Here is a 22,042-nt window from a genome sequence, read left to right as displayed (position 1 = left end):
AAATATTGGGAACAATGTAAATGTATTAATCATCCCTCTTTTGCAACACCATGGGGATTATTTAAAAAAAATAAACTGATCGCAATAATGGGATTATTAGCTCCTCCTGGTGCTGGTACGGGTATATCATCCAGCGTCCCTTCAATGTTCCCCTCCATCCATGTTCACACATGTGTTATAACAGGCTTATGTGCTTAGCCTGTTACCTCACCTAAATCCTACCAAGGAGAGCTATCGCCAAATTTATTCATGGGTCGACAGAGCCCGATTACGCATGCAAACACACCAGAGCAATTATCGAAAACATCTCATGATTTCAAATCATTGCATGCCACGGAGGAATTCATAGAGAAAACCATTGTGCAGTGGGATGTGTTGACTGAGTACATGGAGTGTCCTGGGTAAAAAAAAAATAAAAAACTTAAAGGGATACTTCACCCATTTGCATTAATCTTTGTATCATTAGAAACCTGGTAGTATTTTAGAATGGTCGTGCATCCCGCCCTCATTTTCCCCTGAGATGAGAAATCTTTGTATTTCTGAGTCTGAAAAGGAGCTTCCAGTGATATTGCGTCACTGGAAGCTGTTGCGGTTAGCGGGGTGAAACTACAACACTAGTTCATCATATTTTCGACCACTGAAGCTGCAGACCAATCACAGATCAGTGGGTGGGAACTCACTCCCAGAATCCAAAAAATTAACGTCCGCCATATTAACAGGCTCTATGGAGAAAGCTGATAATGGCAAAAAAATATAAATATAGAGGCAAGACGGCTGCTGCTGACAGGCCGGTTTTGTGTCTTGGCTGCTGCCGCCGCCGGCTGCCGCGACACAAGACCGGCCTGTCGGCAGCAGCCATCTCGTCGGTGCTCTCACTGTTTGCCTATGGACACAGACATAGAGTCTGTTTTCTGCCAGGACTTTCCAAGATACTAATTCTGGAAGAAATCTCTGAATCAGTTGAGGAAATGTCCTCGTGTTGAAGTAAATATGTCTGTAAATGTTTTTATTTCTATATTTCTCCTGCTATACTGTATATTTTGGAGAAACTGTAACGATCGAATTTCCCTCTGGGATTAATAAAGTATTTCTGATACTGAAATAGAGGACCTTAGTCGGAGTGGCCTGTGGTGCTGTGCATTCTGGGATTTGGTGTCTTTCATCCACATGAGCCAAAAAGACACTTTCTGCCTTTTCTCTGCCAAGAAGGCACCAACTTCAAAATGTATTTCACATTTCTACATATATGACCCAATGTCAATACAGATTCATGTTTCAACGGGTGAAGTATCCCTTTAAAATGGAATGATAAATGGCCTGGTTACACCATCTTATATTGTGGAATGTAAAGACTGTGGAAACAGTTTAAAAAGGAGCAGCTATCTCCGGACAATCAAAGTAGAAACAACTGAAATGCTTGGGAGCAAATGACCTGAATGTGTTAAAGTGCCCGGAGGTCAGGTTTTCAGGTATCTCTCTTCATTAAATGATATACACAAAAGTTTGCATTTTCTAGATCAAGTTCGCCATCGAGGGCACAGTCCCAAAAGCAAAAGAAAGAGCCAGACTTTTTGCTCCATATCTTCCCCGACATCAGTATCAATGACCGGAGAGGCAACACTTTGAGAGCAAGACTACGAGTTAAAACAACCAGATAAAAATCAAATAAACACACTGCCCCCCCCCCCCCCCCTCCCCATCCTCAGTATCAGCCTCAGCTGCATAAACACACCCTCACATCTACAAACTCCAACATATGGCATCAGTCCAAGTGCATTTGTGAGCTTGTGTTTATGTCTGAAGCTGCACACTCCAAAGTGTGCACAAACTTGTGTGTGTAAGCTTTTTTTCCCCCCCTCTCACAGGATGACCCTGACCTCACCAGACATGCTGTTGACTGAAAAGTGAGCTCTTCACTAAAAACAATACACATGACTGAGTGCAGTTCAGCGGGAGAAACACCACAAGGTAATGGAAAATAATACCTTGCATCATCGCATTTATCGGTAAGACAGGTATAAGCGCCCTGAGCTGCTGCGAGCTGAGTATCCTTATAACGATGAGCAGTAAATGACAGAGTGCATCTGTGAGTCAAAGTGACTCCAAGCATGAGTTTGCATGTCTGGGGATGTGTGTGTGTGTGTGTGTGTGTGTGTGTGTGTGTGTGTGTGTGTGTGTGTGTGTGTGTGTGGGGGGGATACTCTGTCTCCTGTTCAAACTTGAATTTCTTCCAGCACTAGCCTTCTGTCAGAGGGTGTGGATACTCTTGAAACTGCTGTAAACACTCCAAAGTCCACCTAAACAACCCTTCAAGTATAGTAAATGGCCTGGGCAGCTACATAACACAAAACACTGCTGTTTATTTATCACACTTAACTCATTCTTGAGCTTTTTTTTTTAATCCTGAAACTACGATCGGATATTTTTTTTTTAAATCCTTTATTTGCACATTCCTACGTCATGTCTCTTGTCAGCATACTGCACCTTTCTGGGAGCGTGGGCCAGATTGTCAGGGTCAAGCAGGTAGATGTGATCCCGAGCCCCGAAAAGAAGACGGCCTCTCTCCTCATCCAACAGCAGCGAGTGGGAGTGGAGACCATCGGAGGGGCCCAGAAAGAGAGACACGCTGCCAGCCTGCAGAAGTTCTAATCCAGAGAGAGAAAGACAGACACACACACACACGCAGGCAGAGATTAAGACATCCCTGCAGCACATCATTTTTTGCACTAACTAGGATTAAATGACAGTATATGCTGAGTCTTTAGCCAATATGACTCTGTCAAGCTCCGAAAGACAAGCCCCGGGTTTTTCTCTGTCAGAGAAAAAACATGTCTTAGCTTGACTTGAAACTGTCTAATCCTCTGTGGTTCAACACCTCAGCCACAAACGCTGAAAGAAAGGATTTACAGTAGCAACGAATTTGACAGCGCATTCCTACTGTGTGTGCGATACCCAATAACTGTAACCACCTCGTAAACCATGAAGATGTCATGGTGGATTCACTTTTTGCTAAAGCTACCATGGCTCACTACACATATACTTTAACTGCAGCATTGGCATATGAATGTCATAAACCACTGCAAATCCCCCACTCCTCCTCTCTCCCAAGGTGTTCCCCAAGGTTCTGTACTAGGTCCCCTCCTCTTCATCATGTACATGCTCCCCCTTGGTCACATCATCCGCCGCCATGGACTCCGGTTTCACTGCTTTGCCGACGACATCCAGCTCCACATCGCCACCAAAGCCATCACTCCTGCCACTCACTCAATCCTCACTGACTGCATCACAGAAATAAAATCCTGGCTTCAAACCAACTTTCTCAAACTCAAGTGCGACAAATCAGAAGTCATTACCATCGCATTTCAGCATGATTTAACATTGCTACATTCTAAATAAACAGTATAAAAAAGAGTTTAAATACACTGTGCACTTAGCACATCTTTTATTAGAAATAAATGGAAAAAAAATTGTTCTGATATGTTTTGTAGTGGTGTCTTAAATAATAAGATTTGTAACAAGGGTAGGTGTAATAAGCTCAAGCTTCAGCCTACACCTTTTCAGTCAAAATGTTTTTTTTTTTTTCTTGTGACCGAAATAAATAATTACTACTACTACTATTACGCTTTGGTTTTTGACACCTAGCTACCAAGATCTATTCCAGGGAGCTGAATACAGACGACTCTCTCAGTTCAGTGTTGCATCCTTGATCTCGCTGACGTTGAGGAAATCTCTTCCATCACCAACTTCTTTACATTGTGCCGGTATAGCAACATGCTCTGGATAAACACCGGCTCAATGCGGGGGGAGTCCTGGGGGAGTCATTCTGAAAGGATTGACATTGTGATTACCCTTTTGGTGTGAAGGATTGGAGAGGTTACCAACCTTCAATATTTGAACTTTGAGGACCCCCCCCTACACACACACACACACACACACACACACACACACACACCATGCAATCCTGCTTAATACCTCCTCCTATACACAGGCTCACACACACAAACACACACACTGCCCCCCACACATGCTCATATCTCCCACTCCTTCACATACATCATGCACCGAGAAGACTAAACCCTACAGAGAGATTAGGCCTGCTAGCCCGCAGCTAAAGCTAATCTGTTCTGTAAACACGCCGCACTATGAGCCCATTGAAACGGCCTGCTTAGCCGTTGCTGCTTCGCATCAAGCTCTTCACCTTTCTCCAAAGAAGAAAGCCCCTCGACCTGCTAAACTTCTCTTGATTAGCTCCTCTGCTGAGGCTCACAAAAAGTTCTACGAAATAGATGCAACACCATAAGACATTCAACGAGCAGACCCTTTTTTAATGTTTTGTTTCAATATGATCCAATAGATGCCGCAACAAGTTACACCAGTACCTGCTTTGGCTCCTTGAACTCTGATAGTTCAGAGAAAAAAATCCTGTTAGCCAACATTAAGCTAACAACAAGCTTTAAAATGTCTCTTTCAAAGCTAAAGGTGCATAAAGTATTCATTTACTTTGTGAACCGCAACAAATAATAAACCATCTTTAAAGTGAAAGATACATGATGCTCATGAATCATTACACCGTAAGTTAAGGAGTTATATGTAGCCATAATTTGAAACTTTGGATTTGCAGTGATGGCAGCAACTGAGGCTGAATAGCCCTGATATCATTTTTGCTTTTGACCATGTAACACAAGACGAGTAAGGCAATGCTTCATTATCACCAGTGCTGTGTTTCATCTCAAGCTAATAGCTGAAATAAAATCATCTCATGCAAAAGTTAAATTGCAATAATGACTTTTTCACATGCTGAGACAAAAGTCATTGATGCTTGTTTTGTGCATTGGTGCTCAGTTGAGGTCACTGATTTGGTGTTGCATGTTCACAGCCTCAGTCCGCCATTAATATGCAGTATTGGATGTTCTGCCCGTGGTTTCAGAGTACTCAGAGTTACATCACAGCCCGGGTCAAATGCTAAAGCAAACAGCATCGTCGATACAGAAATAATGAGCACAAGAAAAGCCAGATTAAACTCACTCGAATATGTTTTTAATGTGCTGCTTCTAGGCATAATTTAAGATCAAATGGGGGGGTTGTTTACAAAGAGATGAATTATGTCCCCCGAGTTGTCTCTCTACTGTAAATGACTAATAAACTGTGGCTTTTAATTAAAACAAGCTACAAAACTATTGGGAGAACGAGAGTGGTGTAACTCGATCGCTTTGGTTGCACGTTAGGAATAAGGGTCTAACAGCAGTCTTAATGGGCAGCACATTAAAACTCACGCTGAAAACCAGATGATCGTTTCTTTTTTTATTTGGCAGGAGGCCCACATGTCTGTGTTTTGACTCGGGATGAAACCTGAACTTGTGACGTGCTTTTTCAGCAGAAAGTCCGGAGTTCCGGAGCAGAGAGCCAGTTGTTTTGGAGGTGTTCACTAAATCATGAATGATTACGCTTTGATCGTTTTCCCCCCTTTGCTCATTGGAGCCGTGCTTTTACAGGAGGGCAACATGATGTAATTGTTTGAAGAGTGATCAGCGCTGGCTGGTGTTGCTTTTTGAAGAGTGTGCACTGATGAAATGATGACAGGATGTGTGCATGATGTGTGCAATGGAGGTTGGAGGTGATTTTGCCTTTGATTAATTTATTTTTGCTTCAGTCATTTTGAATGAAAAGACCAAAGATGGACAATGTTCTACTGTTGATAATAGGAGGTCCAAAGAAGCCAAAACCTAGTTAGACAGCTGTTCTCTTGAGAGGACAGTAAAGCGTGGTCAGTCATGCTCAGAGTCAAAGCCAATACACAAACCCTGATAGAGTATCAAAAAGAGATGGCTTGGATTTGTGACCCCATTGAAATACATTCATGTGTAACATGATGAACTGCTTTGTTTTATCTGCTGGCTGCTTTGGGAACACACCAAACGAGACACCCTGTAGAGCTAAATACTAGCCTAACTGCTGGGTAAACACTGTCCCTTGCAATCATTATTCCTGCGGCTACTTGCATGTATTTATGTTGGAAACCCGGGGCCCATACATGACATACGTCTATTTCCAGCCATTCTGGGATTTTGGAAGGCTTTGACTAGAGGAGCGCTTTTCAGAAGTGGAAGTCAAAGTGAGTTTACTTTAAGGTCACCGTGGGGATTCACTTTTATGGAGCATGGACTGAAGTTCATTTGTGTGGTTTTCTTGTAGCTCAAACGTAGCATGAGGGATTGGAGACTTTGAAGTAAAGTTTGCACTGGAGTGTAGAGCGGGGTTTTTAAGGGGGACGATAATTTAGGATTTTCTCTCTGAAGGTAAAAAGCAAACAGACTCAGTTGATGCAAAACCAAAACACGAACATGAACGCATTGCACAGTGCTGGAGCTGGTTAAAATACACCCAATAGATTAAAGGCTTTATATGCGATTTTTTTGATCCAGCAGATGTCGCCCTTGAGCTCCAGCATGAAACCAAAACAACTCGCGCTGCATTGTTGTGTTAGCATGCTAATGCTAGCGATCTTTATTATGCTGGTATCTTCACACTGCATGTAAATTTACCTGAAATGAGCGTGATCTAGAAACACAGTTAAGCAGTGAGTACAGTATGTTATTTTTCTTTTCTCTAGTCCCTCAATTAAACAACTTTTATACATGAGGGGAGGAGTCAGCCTGCTGTCCCGGCGATGTAAACAAAGTGAAGATAGGACTCTGAAAACTCTGAAAACATCACAGACAGTGAGACTCGGGTGTTACACCCATTGAAGACAGTCATGACTCACAGAGCTATTTTCAGAGGATATACTTGATTTATATCACATTTAAGTGTAAAAAATCGCATATTAAGACTTTAAAGGACGGCATCCACATGAAATGTCTGTTCTGCATGGGAATAAGACAAAAGCTGTAACAATAAGTTTAGGCTATAAAAGTATGTAAATGTGAGGATTAAGACATAAAGACATTTATGTTATACAAAAAGTGTCCGTCAAAGTCACCAACTGAATTATTTAGTAATGGATCACAGAGTAAGTCCTAAATCTCCCACTCTACTCTCTCTCTCTTTACAGTGATGTTTCACAGACCGTTTACTTTCACAGTACAACTGAGTCTACTTATCCCTCCTTTATTTTTCCTCACAAAGCCACAAGAGAAATACGTAGAGACAAGTGGAGACAAAACGTTGCATAGAGACACAGATCATCTAGATGTATGAATAAGTGAAATACTGACAGAAACCAAGAGATTGAGAAAGAAAATTCAGGAGGAATCAGGTGGGTTAAAGTCGTTCTACATCTCATGGGACTGTGAATATAACCCCAACTCAGAGCAAGTGCACTGATGAGGAATTTTGTCATAAAATATTAATAATTACTTTTATTTCTACTCTCAGGCTGCCCCTTGACACAAAACACTTCAACATTAAAGTTTCAAAGTAAATGTAAGACTGTAACAACAACATTTTTTAGAGGCAAAAAAAACAATGTTCCACTCCTTACCTCTGTGGCTGAGTTTGACCCGGGGGACACTTTGTTGGATGCTTGCTACAAAAGGGAGGGTGGCCAACAACATCAATCCCACTAATGGGACCCCTGCATGGGACAGTAGCGCCGTAGTCCTCTTCCCTTTTCTGCCATGATTACTGCCAGACGCGCAGCGTGGAGCCCCGACGTCATTCAGATTAAAAGAGTCGTCTCTCTCCATGGTGTGTGGAGTTGGTCCTGTTCCTGTATTCACTCTGCCCTTTCTCTGCAAAACCCTGTAAGGGAGATCCCAGAGAAAGAGTCAAGCTAGGGAGGAGCAATCACAAGTGTGTGTGTGAGAGAGAGTATGAGTGTGTGTGTGTGTGTGAGAGAGAGAGTATGAGTGTGTGTGCAGTCTCATCTAACTTCATGCAGGATATGCATACAGGTTTCTTTTTGAGACTATTGAGCTGTTTCACCATGGAGCCCTACAGGCATGTCTTCTTCTCTTTACCCATCATACATCAGCTGTTGCCTGTCACTGCCTTTCCCCTTCTGTGTCGCCTTTAAATCTGTTTGCCCAAAACAAAGGTCAGGCTAACAAAACATTCTCACATTCTCCTATCTCTCACCCCGCTATGCCCTCTTTGAGTTTCCCTCTCTCTCTTCTGTCTTCTTTTGACTCAGATAACTCCCTTAATTCTTCAGCTAAATGATACTTGCCAATAGTTTAAGAATTGGGGGGATGACCCTGTCAACTCCTCCTTTATATCCTGCAAAAAAAAATGGGGCCTCGTCCTGTTAAGGACTTCACAGTGCATTAAAGAGGCCTGTCGCACAGACATTAATTCACACTCAATGGGAACACTCATGGGAACGCTCATGATCGTTTCTGTTACGAATAAGCAAGGAGCACTTGAGTAATGTGCTCTAATTGAACATGGGACAGATCAGAGGAATGATTGTGGCAGAAAGTTGGTTAGTGTCAGGAGGGGAACTCTAATATTTGAACACTATAAACCGAAATATGACAGTGTTGAAAAGTGTTACTCTTTTCATGCTGATTTCAATAATCTTACAACTCAAAACAAAGTCTTTAAAACATAAAAATATGATCATCGCAGGAGGTTTTGCAGGACCTACAACTAATTACTTGTGTGCAAAGAGGATTTTATTTTGGTTGGCAGCACTTTAAGATAACTGTTTTTTTTTTTGTATAAGCCCCATTCTGTCAAGGTAATCTTTATTACCATTGTTGTGTATGTTGTACATCACCCTGTCAAAGACCATTTCCTTTCAGTTTCACTGTGCTTTTTAAACCTGCATTTGTGCATATTTTCCGACAGCCATCTGTCTACCAACCAACCAATCGAAAGATCCAGGAAGAAATGGATAAATTCATTAAAAAACAAAGCCGCCCCACTTCAACCAGATTGCTTCATCTCCCTCATTACTTTCCTTCCACCCAGATCACAGACAAGACAGATCAACCTGACAACATAAACAATGTCAATCTGTATTAATTGATCCAGGTGTAGCATGCACACGTTCACATATTGATAACGTAGCTACACTCCTGCACTTCAACATATATATCTTTGATTGCACAGCTCTGGACAACCCCCTATATAGTTATTACATATGTACCACTGTCATCACTGTTTTTGCAGACTTACACCTCTTACCTCCAGAAAGTAGTTGACAAGCCTGAATAAATGTTGTATTTTTTTATTTTTTTTTAACCAGTAAGAATGTTAAGTTAAATCCTTCCTCATAAATCTCTTCTTATTCTTATTTTTTTATATTTTAAGTGCTTACTTGTATCTATTCTTATATTGCTTTATTTGCTCTGATAACATGCTGCTGTAACACCACAATCTCCCAGTTTGGGATCAATAAAGTCATTCTATTCTATTCTATTCAAATGACTGACTCCCAAAGCATGTTGCTTGGCTCTATAGATATAGTCAAGATAAGACATATTCACCATGACGCTCACATTATGTTAATCCACTGCCAAGGTAAATATTTCATGTGACTGATGATTCTCAGCAGTTATAGTATTCACATATACAGTACATGCATTTCATGATCAAATGAAAATATTCATGTTGGCAGACACAAGCTGTCAAAGTACGACTTATTTCACTTCATTTATTTTCCTTGTCCAGTTTTATCATCTGTTTTTCACAATTCAGTTCATTACTGAGAATCAGGGCTAAGTGGCATCCCTCCAAGTGCTCTGTGGGTCTAAACTGTAGAGGATTAGGCGATGATAAACAGACTGCTGTTTATTCAAGATGACAAATTGAGACACCTTCACACCCTTGGGATTAGAAATACAGATATAGAGCTGTGTGTGATGGATGGGCAGCTAAGAGAGTGAGAAAGTGAGACGGTTTTAAATCCTTGCAGTCATTGAGTGACAGGGATAGTGCCGGTGCTTTCGACTCAATCCCCCAGTACACTATCTTCAGGGGAGCGGTGACACAATTCCCCCCCCATGTGAGTGGTGTTAGAGTAATGTTTGTCTCTTTACCGCTTGATTGCCGGCATCTATCAGAGACACAGGCCTGAACAGCACCCACTAAAAACAAAGGAGAAAGAACAAGGAGCATGAAACACTCTCCATCCATCCGTTGAGAAAATCACGACAGCAGCAAATTGTCACACGGGGGGAAAGACATGATTTGTGTTGCCAGCAAGTCAATACTTCTGAAAGAGCGGTTAAAACAGATAGAGTAAAAGAGAGAGAGAGAGAGTGCGAGGGGAAAAAAGAGAAGAAACAGACAGCTTGTGCCATGTGAGTTTAGCTAACACCCCTGTTTCCCGGCGGCCAGAGTCCTCTGTTGTCTTTGGCAGCATGTCCGGCACACGGCGCAGGGGGTGATGGGGGAAACCATCCTGATGGGGATGGTGACAGATTTAAAGCTGTAGCAGAGCAAATTTAGTGTTGCTGGCTTCTGATCTCAACCCCCGACATACAGCATCTCATTTATGTCAACGCCTCAAATATACTGCCCTATTCCTGAAGGCCTCAACATCGAACTAATTCAGCATGCCACAACACTAGCGATTTCATAAATGATGAACAAAAATCAAGGACTTCAGAGGCTTTTGAGTTTGAAGAAACTTCACTTTTAAAAGACTGTAGATGTCGTCAGCAGACTTGAGGACAGATGGCGAAGAAGTACTCTGGATATGGGCATTTACACACAGAGACCACCCCCGTAATGAGGCATTTAGCAGCACCCAGCTGTCCCGCTGAGCAGTCTATTATCAACCTCTCCATCTCCACAGGACAGGAGTGCATTAGCGCGGTTATTTGTCTTTATTCCCCTGACCACAGGCACATTGACCTGGCACTACAACACAGGTAATTGTTTCTAACTCTCGAGACATTTGTTGTTTTTCCTGGCAACAGTCAATCATTTTTTTCCCCACATTGCATTAAAAGCAAGCATGCGACGCCACAGCAGGTCGGTGTGAGTTCGTGTCTCTCGGGGGAAAATTTCAGGACAGCCCCATTGTTTGTGTTTTCACTGCATACAAACTCCAAAGAATATAGGAGCGTTACATTTTTTGAAGTTGTTCCTGTAGCTATAACTCAACTTATGTCAGTAAAAAAGAAGAAGGAAAAAGCACTGTCAAGCACCACTTTCTATTCATACTCTGGAACTGTCACATAGGGAATTTCAGGGCGTTTTATTTAACTTTCCATCATAAGCTAAAAGAAAACAACTTTCACTTCTGTGTCTGCAGGCTACTAATAAAAACAGGTAATAGTCATCCGTGGGTCCAACATCAATATATCTTCCAACTGCTGTCTGAACTTTTTAGCTTAACACTGTGAACATGGCACATCTAGAACACACCCCACTGTGTTTTAACTGTATACTCAGAATGAACTTCATGTAGAAAATATGAAACATGTGCTCCCTGTGGCCACATAAGATCATTCTGGACCAAGATCAATAACCTCAACGCACATATACTTAAGGTTTTTTTGCATCTTTAATAAAATCACTGGCTTTTTTCCCTGACAAAAAAAATAGTTTGCTCTGGTTATAAGGTTAACACCCAGTGACGACAAGCTGTGATTCATTTTGGATTTTAACCACAAACATTTCCCCCGCCTTATCTGAGCAAGTATCTGTTAGCACAGCATGTGCATCTCGAGGGAAATTACACATCTATCCAAAAAAAATAATGCAAAATAAATTACCAAAGTATCACCTTACACAGAAAACAATTATATAGACGTATACAAGTTGAAAAGGTTGCCTCAAAGTTTGCCCTAAATAAGGACAAATGATGAATCACAAAACATGTTAGGTAAGGATACCTGATAGCGTCTGTGGAGTGGAACATTTGATCCCTTGCCATTAGGGAAGTCTGCATTGCCTGCAGCGATTTACCTTCAAATAAATCCTATAAATCAGAAATCCAGAGGCAGTCTGATAACAGAACGACCTAGTTGCACAAGAGATCAGTCCTGTCATGTTCCACTGCCCCTTTTTTTACACTTGAAATTTTTTGAGAATGAAAACAAAAATCTCATGAAATTCCCAGTTTGCTCATAACGACTAAAGTGTGAAATCAATGCATGATGCCAGGACATCCGTTTTGGAAGTGAAAAGTACATCTTAGGGGAAAAACCCAAAGGAGGTGGATACAATTTCCAGCCCTGAGGTCCTGTCTGTCCACATGTTGTCCCTCCCTACACTGTTATCTCAAAACACCCCAAAAGACAATACTCAGGACAACTGCTGATAGTAACTAAATACACCAAAGACGAAATAATAGACGAATGAATTCTGTCAACTTCTCCGCCCGTCAGGTCACAGCAGATGGCTGTTCACCAATGACTGCTTCTGCCTTCCCTTTCAACTCTTGCAACAGGTGCTTGCTCATTGGTGGATTCATGCTTGTCGCTGAACACCGTCTGGACTATAGGGCTGGTTAAAAAAAAAAAAGATTAATCAATGCATTGTAATTATTATTTTCCCAATTCAATATCGACACAGGGAAATCCATGAAATCGATTGTTTTAGTTGTAATTATGCCCCTCTCCACTGGGGGCACTGTGGGTGCTGTGAATTCAGGTCAGGCACAGTTGAGCATTTTACATTTCGTTTTTGTGAATGCCATTACAGCTCTGTTATGTTTATTACGATTTTGAATCGAATTGAATTGTGAGGTTGTGGACAATACCCAGCTCTCTGGACCTTCTCGTTGTAAGTGTGGTAAGAAACAATTTGTTGTGTTTAGCACTAGATGAAAAAGTTGATTGATTGATATAGATAATAATGCTATGTGCTGCTGACTTAGTTAGGGACTCACTTTATGTTTAAAGGCTTTAAATGTGATTTTTCACGCTTAAATGTAATATAAATCAAGTATATCCTCTGAAAATAACTCTGTGAGTCATGACTGTCTACAATGGGTGTAACACCCGAGTCCCACTGTCTGCTTTCAGAGTTTTCAGAGTCCTATCTTCACTTTGTTTACATCGCCAGGACGGCCGGCTGACTCCTCCCCTCGTGTATAAAAGTTGTTTAATTGAGGGACTAGAGAAAAGAAGAATAACATACTGTACTCACTGCTTAACTGTGTTTCTAGATCACGCTCATTTCAGGTAAATTTAAATGCAGTGTGAAGATACCAGCATAATAAAGATCGCTAGCATTAGCATGCTAACACAACAATGCAGCGCGAGTTGTTTTGGTTTCATGCTGGTGCTCAAGGGCGACATCTGCTGGATGAAAAAATCACATATAAAGCCTTTAACATTGCTGTATAACCCTGACATATTTTCAGCACCAGGCAGAGCCCACAGCTTCACTTTGCTGTTTTGCCTGCTACCCGAGGGTGAATGAGAAAGGTGGGAGAGTGATACTGGATCTGTGGTCGAGCTCTTTTCAACAGAGAAGATAGAAACAGAAAAAAAAACAGTTGGGAACAAAGCAGAGAAGCAATTCAAAACCGAGAAGCATCCATGTAACTGAGATAACAGCATAAACATGCTGATAGGTTTGTTGATAAGGAACAACACAAAAAAAATGTACTCATGCTGAACAAGTCATGACCTGTGAATGTGCATGTGCATGAGAGTCTTCATTTATGAACATGTGTGTGTGTGTGTGTGTGTGTGTGTGTAAGCTAATACCATCCTGAGGTAAGCAGATGGGAGCAAGAGGATATGAAAACAGTGAGTGACAGTTGGAAGTGCTCTCACTTGTCTCCGCTGATGGCCTGAGGATACGGGGGTACACCCAAGCATGCTATGCAACAACTCCTCTCAAGAGCTTTAAGGTTTTCTAGAAATGTGGGAAGTATAGCTCTTTTGTTCTTTTTCCCAGGCTTAAGTAATGTGGTCACCTCCACATGGGCTCCAGGCTCCAGTGCAGTTCAGAGGAAACACAGAGGCCACAGAGCTGCTGAGCAGGCGAACCCAGTCGAGCTGTCTGTCTGCAAGTCATTGGCACCTAGCCGTTGTAGACTCTCTAAACACAGTAACATCAGCACCGCAGTAATGGTTGGCTTGAGCTGCTTTGTCTCCATGCGCTGAAGGATTCTGGAAACATGACCATAAAAGGCTTGGGCTAGTGTGAAGCATGGCTACAAGTATGTTTTAATAACTTTTTCCACCCGAATCCTGTTGAGTTTTGAGAAAGTACACTTTTTGCACTTCAATTTTTTTTTTTTACCTTTCATCACCGTCCAGGAAAGAACCGAGTGAAGCTGCTTCAAAGCTCAGGATCGACGCTGTAGGCCATTTAAAACACAGCTACATGTTGATGCTGTGTTTGTCAACATTCTACAATTCTACAATTCACTTAGCAGACTCTTTTATCCAAAGCGACGTACATCAGAGAGTAAGAACAACACAAGCAAGGATCTAGAAAAAAGGGAACAATGTCAGTAAGAGCAAACGATCAGCTTTGAGTCTGATTGGACACACAGGTGCTGACAGGAAGTGACCAGAGGCAAAGCACAACATTGAGGGCAGTTCTTGAGAGCTCTAATCAGTATAGAAACCATCTTATAAGTCGTCGTTATCAAACAAAAACCATCGTCATTACCATCATCATCATCAATAATATGGAGACCATCATCATTAAGTTAGTAGGTATTCATGAAAGAGCTGGGTCTTTAGCTTTTTCTTAAAGGTGCAGCGGGACTCTGCAGATCCAATGGAGTTTGGAAGTTCATTCCACCACCGGGGGGCGACAGAGGAGAAGAGTCTAGTCAGCGTCTTAGGACATGCCATACAGAACACCCAGGAGGCCAAAGGGTTGACACTGCATGCACAGTAGAGGAGATATGGTATATCTAGAAGAGGAACCCACACAACCTATACCAAAACTCTTCCATGAGTCTTACAATATGTGTAGTACTTATCAAATCCACTTCTCCAATCAACTCAAACAGAAGTTCGGTCAAGATACAATTTCATCTACAAAAACGAGTTTTCACTTGTCAAAGATCACTTCAAAGTCCTCAAAGCACACACATGTTCTCCAGACTTTGATTTCAGCGGACTGATCTGTACTGAACCTCTAAACTGTACTTACATTTAGCAGTCTGCATTACTCACAGCAGGGAGACATCACCTCAGTGACAATCTGATCAAAATCAGACACGATTTTCTGAATTATGTGTCTGTGATGCCATACATGAATCATTTATGTGCCTCTGTCTTGCTGCTTTGCCTTGTTGTTGAAATGTGCTATACAAATAAACTTGCCTTGCCTTGCTTTAAAACCCCAGAACAGTACCAGAGAAAACAACACCACACAACTCTTCTCTCCAAATCTCTCATAGCACACACTCAACCACTCCGCCTTGTAAGAGGCTGGATTATTAAACCCTTAAGTGCAGTAAGTGGGGAGTTGGTTCTTGACACTGAAGGAGAAGAATAGCTTGATAACTTCATAATTAACAACTCTGTTATAATAATCAAACAGAACTGTTCACTGCAACATGTTGGCAATGGGAATTTGTTGGATCAGGAACAGTTTTTGGAGCCCACACTTCAAATTCTACCGCTCAATTTATCTCTATATTAACTGTGTCTGTGCCTCTCTACCTAAATCATTAATGTAAAAGTCATCAAACATCATCAGCCCATTGCTGTTTGCACAGTTAAGAATTACAACACTTTCATTGTAATAGAAAGATGATTTACTGTTACAATTAAAGTATTCCAAAAGAGAAAAATCTTTATATGATCCTTAAATCTTTTCAGAATGCCTTTTATTCTTTAAAAAGTTAGTTGTCACAATGCTTTCAAAGCTTTCTCAACATTTTTAGAGTTGAAGTTTAAACACTGTTATGTAGAAGGCTGAATTTAGAAAGATTGTTTTATATAGCCTAAATATAAGTTAGGAAACTTGTCTTAGAAACAGACATGTCAACAACAAAAACCGTTTAAAAATTGAAATATATAGCCTAATATAGTCGAAAATATAAAAAGGGGGAAAAAAGACAGTCAAATTAAATATTTTTTCAGTTTATAAGCCGAGGCTATACAGAGAAAACTTGAGAAACGATCACAGCCTGAAAACAATACAGACCCATTTATATCGCGAGGACAGGCAATCTGATGAATGGTGCAATTATTCGAACTACGCCCTGATGGGCTAGCTGTGCTTTATAAGTCTTATATGGACTCAAGAAAGTATTTAGGCTACGTTATCTTACCTGTGCATCCAGCTCTGTCTCACTTTCACTCTCCTTAATTAGCTGACGCAAACAGAAACAGTAGGACACTCGCTGCGACCGCGTCCCGACCAGAAGTAAAGTGGATGAATAAACAGAACACTTCCCCCAAAAGAACACTTCTACTCTCCTTAATTGTAGTAAACGCACACTGGCGCTTGAACTCTTACTGCACTCTGTGTGTCTGTGTGTGTGTGTGTGTGTGTGTGTGTGTGTGTGGGTGGGTGGGTGTACTGGATGGCTGCTTCCTCTGTGGCAGTTCGCTCCGGGGAAAGACAGACAGTAACTCGTAATTAAGTTGTTGCTGGAGGGGAGGGGCCCTCAGCATCTGTCCCGTTGTCATGCAGGACAGACAGAGTTGCCACTTTGCTTCGGCTACCTAAATATTATTTATTATTTCATTCTAACAGTCCGTATTTTATTGCTTTGTGCAGTCCACAGTTTTTTTTTTTTTGAGAGTCTGTGGGATATGTATTGCACCATCTTGGAGTAGTACATGGATAATTAAAAATGAATAAATAACTAAAGTCATCTTTACTTGTGCAGGAATATGAAATGCCTATAAAAGGAGGATTCATTAAAAAAATCCATAAATAGTTTGAAGCCAGTAACAATGGGGGTCAACGCTGTACAGTATGCTTTATGAATGAATCATTTGCTTTTATGTTGTGCAGTGTTGGTGTCATTTTTTTTGTTTGTTTTTCTTTCTTTTTATTTGCTCCTGCTACAACAATCCAGTTCCCTCATATCCTCCCAATGGTTCCCTGGCATCTAGTACGACATGCTGGTGGAGGTTTTTCCTCAACCTGTCAAAACAAAACTTTGTACATAAGATCGTAGTACGAGAGGGGGAAGAGCCTTGTATGATGGATTTCTAGTAAACTTGAATGACTGAAATGCATTTGAGCGTGAATGAAGTGTCATAGACCTCTGAAAATCCCATAGTTGTTATGTTTTGCGTAATTGAGCATGTCGTGTCCAGGCTTGCGCTGATTATCTTTATAAACTTGATATTAGCATCCTCAGGGGCTGGTGAAAGGAATAGAAAAGCAGCTGTATTTTGGTTCATTCTGCAGATCCTGCTGGGTGGGATGCCTGGGCCGCGTGTCTTCTAGAAAAGGAGCGTGCAGTCCAAATCCTCCCTGCTTGATTTTGAAGTAAACATGGCTTTCTTTGGCACTCTTCTACATACATATGTAGACATGAGTCAGTCCAAATTCACAGTATTTTGTTTTCTTCGAGAAAGGGTCAGAGCCAAGTACATACAGAGGTCAAATTCATATGAGATGAGAGCTGAGAAAAAGAGAGTTGCACAGCGTGTCACTTAAGTGGAGTGGTTTTAGATTTGTATGTTATTGCCCTTTGGAAGTCATTCACCTATTTCTGCTCCAGCTTTGGGTGTGTATCTTTAGCAGGATGTGACTGAATCCAAGTTACCTCAAAGGATCAGGTTAAAGGTTGTCAGGTTAAAAAAGTGTCCTCCCTTACTTTGAGGATGTGTGCTTCCTGGGAACAACATTTAACATTTTTCATTCTGGGATATGGGCCAGAGGCCTAAAGGTTTAGACAATCATTTTTTTTCAAGTTCTTTACTTTTTTTTTATTTACTGTATTTGTTCAGTTGTTTTCATGATTTAGTAAAATACAAGAAATGATTGGTAGTGGGGTAACAGAGTTCCCTGTTTGATTCAAAGTGGGAATGCTGCAGTACATAATCAGAATCTTAAGAAAGCACACCAAGAATACCTCACATTTGTGTGTATATTTGGGGGGCGGCAGTATCTCAGTCTGTAGGAACTTGGGGTTGTGAACCGAGGGTTGCCGGTTCGAGTCCCGGTGCGGACCAAAGTATGTTGCTTGAAGTTGGTCTTGTAGCTGTAGAGGTGCCAGGTCACTTAACGATTACAGACAAGGTGCCCTTGAGCACACCAAACAGCTCATGGCAAGCTCACTGTGTAGCAGTGATGTCTGACATCTCTCCATCACATGGGCGGTTCTAGGCAGGGGCCAACAGGGGCCAGTGCCCCTCTAACACGGAGCTTGGTCCCCCTTGTGGCCACCCCTCCAAAAGGAAGAGCCCCCACCTAGTAACACATACACAGTATTGACTCAACAACCGGACTCACAAACTAGTACTAAATACTGTGACTGAAACAAATATAAATCATGGTATTTAATGATGTGAGCTATTATTTGGCAAAATATATTTTTCACCTGGGTTTAATGTTCCCCTCTGACAAAACAACTGGCCCCAGTTTGGCCCCCTCAGTAAAAGTGGCCTAGAACCGCCACTGCCCCATCAATGCATGTCCACAGGTCGAGTTTGTGCAAGTCAGGCACATGGGGAAGCATGTCTCAATAACAGGGGATTAAAAATTAAAAACATTTACACTGATTGTAGCCCCTTATAAGACTTTCAAAATATTACTTAATAATAAAACAATAATAAATCAAATCCTAAGATTGATAGAAATGTAAGGCGTATGGTAGAAATGTGTGCTGATATTTCACTATCATATGTTCTCCTTTTTATCCCAGAAATAATGAAGCTACATTTTGAGTTCAGAAGGATTTTGGCAAAGTTCCCAGAACATCTGCCAAGTTATGTAAAAAATCAGGAGCAAAGTCCAAAAAACAGCCCAGCGAGGGGTCCATTTGTCCAATTAGTGGCAGGGGCAGTTGATTGACATCTAAGAGAACAAATGTCATATTGTCTATTGTTCAGTCTCTTTGAAGAAGCATTTGGCTTCGGGCTAAAGTCTGCTGAGGCTTGTCCTGTAAAATGAAATAGTCAAAGCAAGCTGGGTAACATTTTGGATTATAATTTGGTGTCATTTATGTGATCGGGGTTAAAAAAAAACCCAATACTTTAGTCACACACAAATGTATCCACATGCATATACCTATATGCTGATTGTGTTTCTCCCCATTTGAACTTCCTACACATGTGTTGCTCTTTTGTGTTTTTATATCCCTACACTTTGATAAATGGAGTATGAGTGAATAGAGAGGATTAGGCAATGCAACAGATGATAAAGAAACCCTAAGAATAGCCCCTTAATCCCCTCGTGTTTCCACCATTCGTTTTTTCCAGGTGATCCTCCATTAAGGAGGATCAACCGCTCACTGTGGATGAGGAGGAGAGCCACAGAAAAGATCTACTGCATGCGGGTTTTCAGAAGTATACACCGTCCTGTGTCATGAAGATTATTCTCTCCGCATAATTGTGACAGTTTAGCTCAAGTATAAACAGGAGAAGGTTGTGGAAGTTTGAGGAGGAAGTCTGTGTAATCAGAAATCATCGAGGAGCCAAAATTTCTCTTGGAGGATGTGAAGTCCCCTCTCATCCGAAGGGATTAAGGCTTGAAAAATTGGACACTTTCGCTGGTTGCATTATGTGTTCGGGATATGTAAGTGGACAGTAAATCACTTCACAGTTTGTGGGCCATGTTCCCTCTCTCATCTTCTTGAGGTTTTGGCTTAAAAACACTTGTCAGTTGGTAAAACAATGAGGGCTGAGTTATAGGGAAGAAATGAGGGAAGAATGCAGAATTTCTTATAAACTCGGGCATTAATGTTCCATTAGTAGGCTCACGATCTCCAGTTGTTTAAGGAAAGAAACAACTTTCCCAACATGCATGTGGTTTCCTTGTGGGAGTGGGACTGTGCACAATCACACAAATTGTACATTAGGGTATAAAAGTAGTGCAATCTGTGAGTCATTTTTTTTTAACAGTAATCGTGAAGATCTCCTGCGAGAGGGCAGTCAGCCAGGCCTGGTTACCCAGGGAGGGTTCCACTCAACATGGACACACACACACACACACACACACACACACACACACACACACACACACACACGCACACACACACACACACACATGGAGGCCACTTAGCTTTAGTGCCAATAGAGTTGCAGTGATTAGCTTATCTCGATTACATGAGATGCCACCAGGCTTGTACTCTTAAACAACTGGAGCAGAGCTAATTATCAGTGATTGTAACTTGTTGATTATTAGGGATTAGGATCATTAATTAGATATCAGCTAGACATGTCAACAGAGATAAGAAAAATTTGAAAATCCTGAGAAAATTGTAGCAGACTTAAAAAACAAAAACAAAGAGAGCGTAAAAACTCAACAGTTGAAAGTTCTTGTCTGTTAATGGCAACTTCTATTTAAATAACACATTTAATAACACATATCATTTGTTTTGGATCATACTATCGAATGGAAATGTGACTGCTCTCTGCCTCACTGTTCAAAGAGACCTTAAGTACACGTTCTAGTTCAAGGTCTATCTGAGCTTCTCCCTTTTTCACTTTAGGAATTGTAACTGTAAAGCTCTCTAATGTAGTGTGAAATGATGAAGCTCGGACAACACACTAAAACTTCATTGCAGTTTCCTTTGTTTGGATGGCATGCCACAATTTGTTCCACCCAGTAATTTGATTGAGCAAGAGACATTCCATGAGCACTGATACACAGCGATCAGCAACAACATTATTAGTGTCTATGTCCCCGCTTTTTCCACCAAAACAGCACTGACCCATTGAGGCGCTTTGTGTTCTGATACCTTTCTGTCAGAAACATCATTAACTTCTTCAACAATTTGAGCAACAGTAGCTTTCCTGCTTTCAGACCACACAGACCAGCCTTTTCTCCACACACCCATCATGAGACGTGGCCTCCCATGACCCTGTCGCATGCTCACTGGTTTTCCTTCATGAAGGGGCAATGTGTAACTCTGACACCTAGTGTTTATTAAAACGGGCACTGTAGAGTCCAAATTCAAAACATTGAAGAGAGCCATCTCCACCCGCCCCCTCCACCCTACAGTCTAGGTCAACGCAGGTTGCCATGACGCGGACGAAGAAGCTTCAGTGTTTAGCCAGCTCTGCATCGATCTTGCAACCTTTCTGCATTCTAAGCTTTTTCAAAAGAAATCTCCAATATTTATTTTAGTTTTACCACATTTCTTGTTGTTTAGCTTATTAGAAAAATGCAGAGGGTTCTTAGGTTGGGTAGAATCTGTTATACCTGAATTAATCTGCTTGCCTGTGTCATAACCTGGCTCCATGGCCATGACAAATATGAGAAAGAACACCTTAAATTGAGGTAACAATGATTTATTTGAACAACGCACCCACAACCGTAGCACGAACAAACATGGAATGAATGTGAATGTGTGGCAAGAGAGAGAGAGCGAGATCCACCCTGGGGTCGGGCTTTTATGCCCTGCAAGCAGTAGGCCCATGGTGCTCTAAATTGGACCATCAAACTCCTCAAGAACTAGGGGGACAGAATCAATTAGTAATAGCCTGACTAAGGCAGTGACCGTCACACACCCCCCTTCCCATCGCTGTAACACCTGATGGTTTGGCGTTTTCCCAGGCAAACCAAGGAGTGTCCAAATCGGCTGAGTAGGGGTGCCTTAAAACCTCCTACGTCTCTGGTCAAAACAAAAACAGACCATCCCGCACCTGAATCAAGTCAATATTTAGATTGGACCTTTAGACCACTTTTGGTTGATACTGACCACTGCAAACGGAGAACACTCTAAAAGAGCTGCAGTTCTGGAGATGCTCTGACTCCAGTCATCATAATTTGGCCCTGGTCAAAGTTGCTCACGTTCTTACTCTTACCCCCCTTTTCCTGCCTCCAACACTTCAACGTCCGAGCACAAAATGTTATTTGCTGCCTTAACAAATCCCACACATGGACAGGTGTCACTGTAACGGGATGATCAACACAATTCATTTAGTCTGTCAGTGAACACAATGTAGAACACAATATCACTACATGTATCACTCCACCTGAAGAGGTCTAACATTACAGTAAACAACGTTTGTCTCGATTATTGGGCTCGTGACTC

General features: G+C 41.5%; 1 protein-coding gene across 1 annotated transcript in view; it reads right to left on the bottom strand.

The window, feature by feature from the left end:
* Positions 1-16,410, bottom strand: part of sema3d (sema domain, immunoglobulin domain (Ig), short basic domain, secreted, (semaphorin) 3D) — a 36,928-nt gene extending 20,518 nt beyond the window's left edge. Inside the window, exons 1-3 of the mRNA XM_065957315.1 lie at positions 16,151-16,410; positions 7,481-7,740; positions 2,485-2,645 (exon numbers count right to left, since the gene is read on the bottom strand). Of these exons, the coding sequence (XP_065813387.1) occupies positions 2,485-2,645; positions 7,481-7,740; positions 16,151-16,158 (429 nt within the window). The 5' untranslated portion in view covers positions 16,159-16,410. The remainder of the gene's footprint in view (positions 1-2,484; positions 2,646-7,480; positions 7,741-16,150) is intronic.
* Positions 16,411-22,042: the final 5,632 nt, after the last annotated feature.

Source organism: Labrus bergylta, chromosome 7 (genome assembly GCF_963930695.1).
Source record: "Labrus bergylta chromosome 7, fLabBer1.1, whole genome shotgun sequence".
Taxonomy (NCBI): Eukaryota; Metazoa; Chordata; class Actinopteri; order Labriformes; family Labridae; genus Labrus; species Labrus bergylta.
The sequence above is the reverse complement of the archived record's forward strand: the minus strand, read 5'-3'. Positions and strand labels throughout refer to the sequence as shown.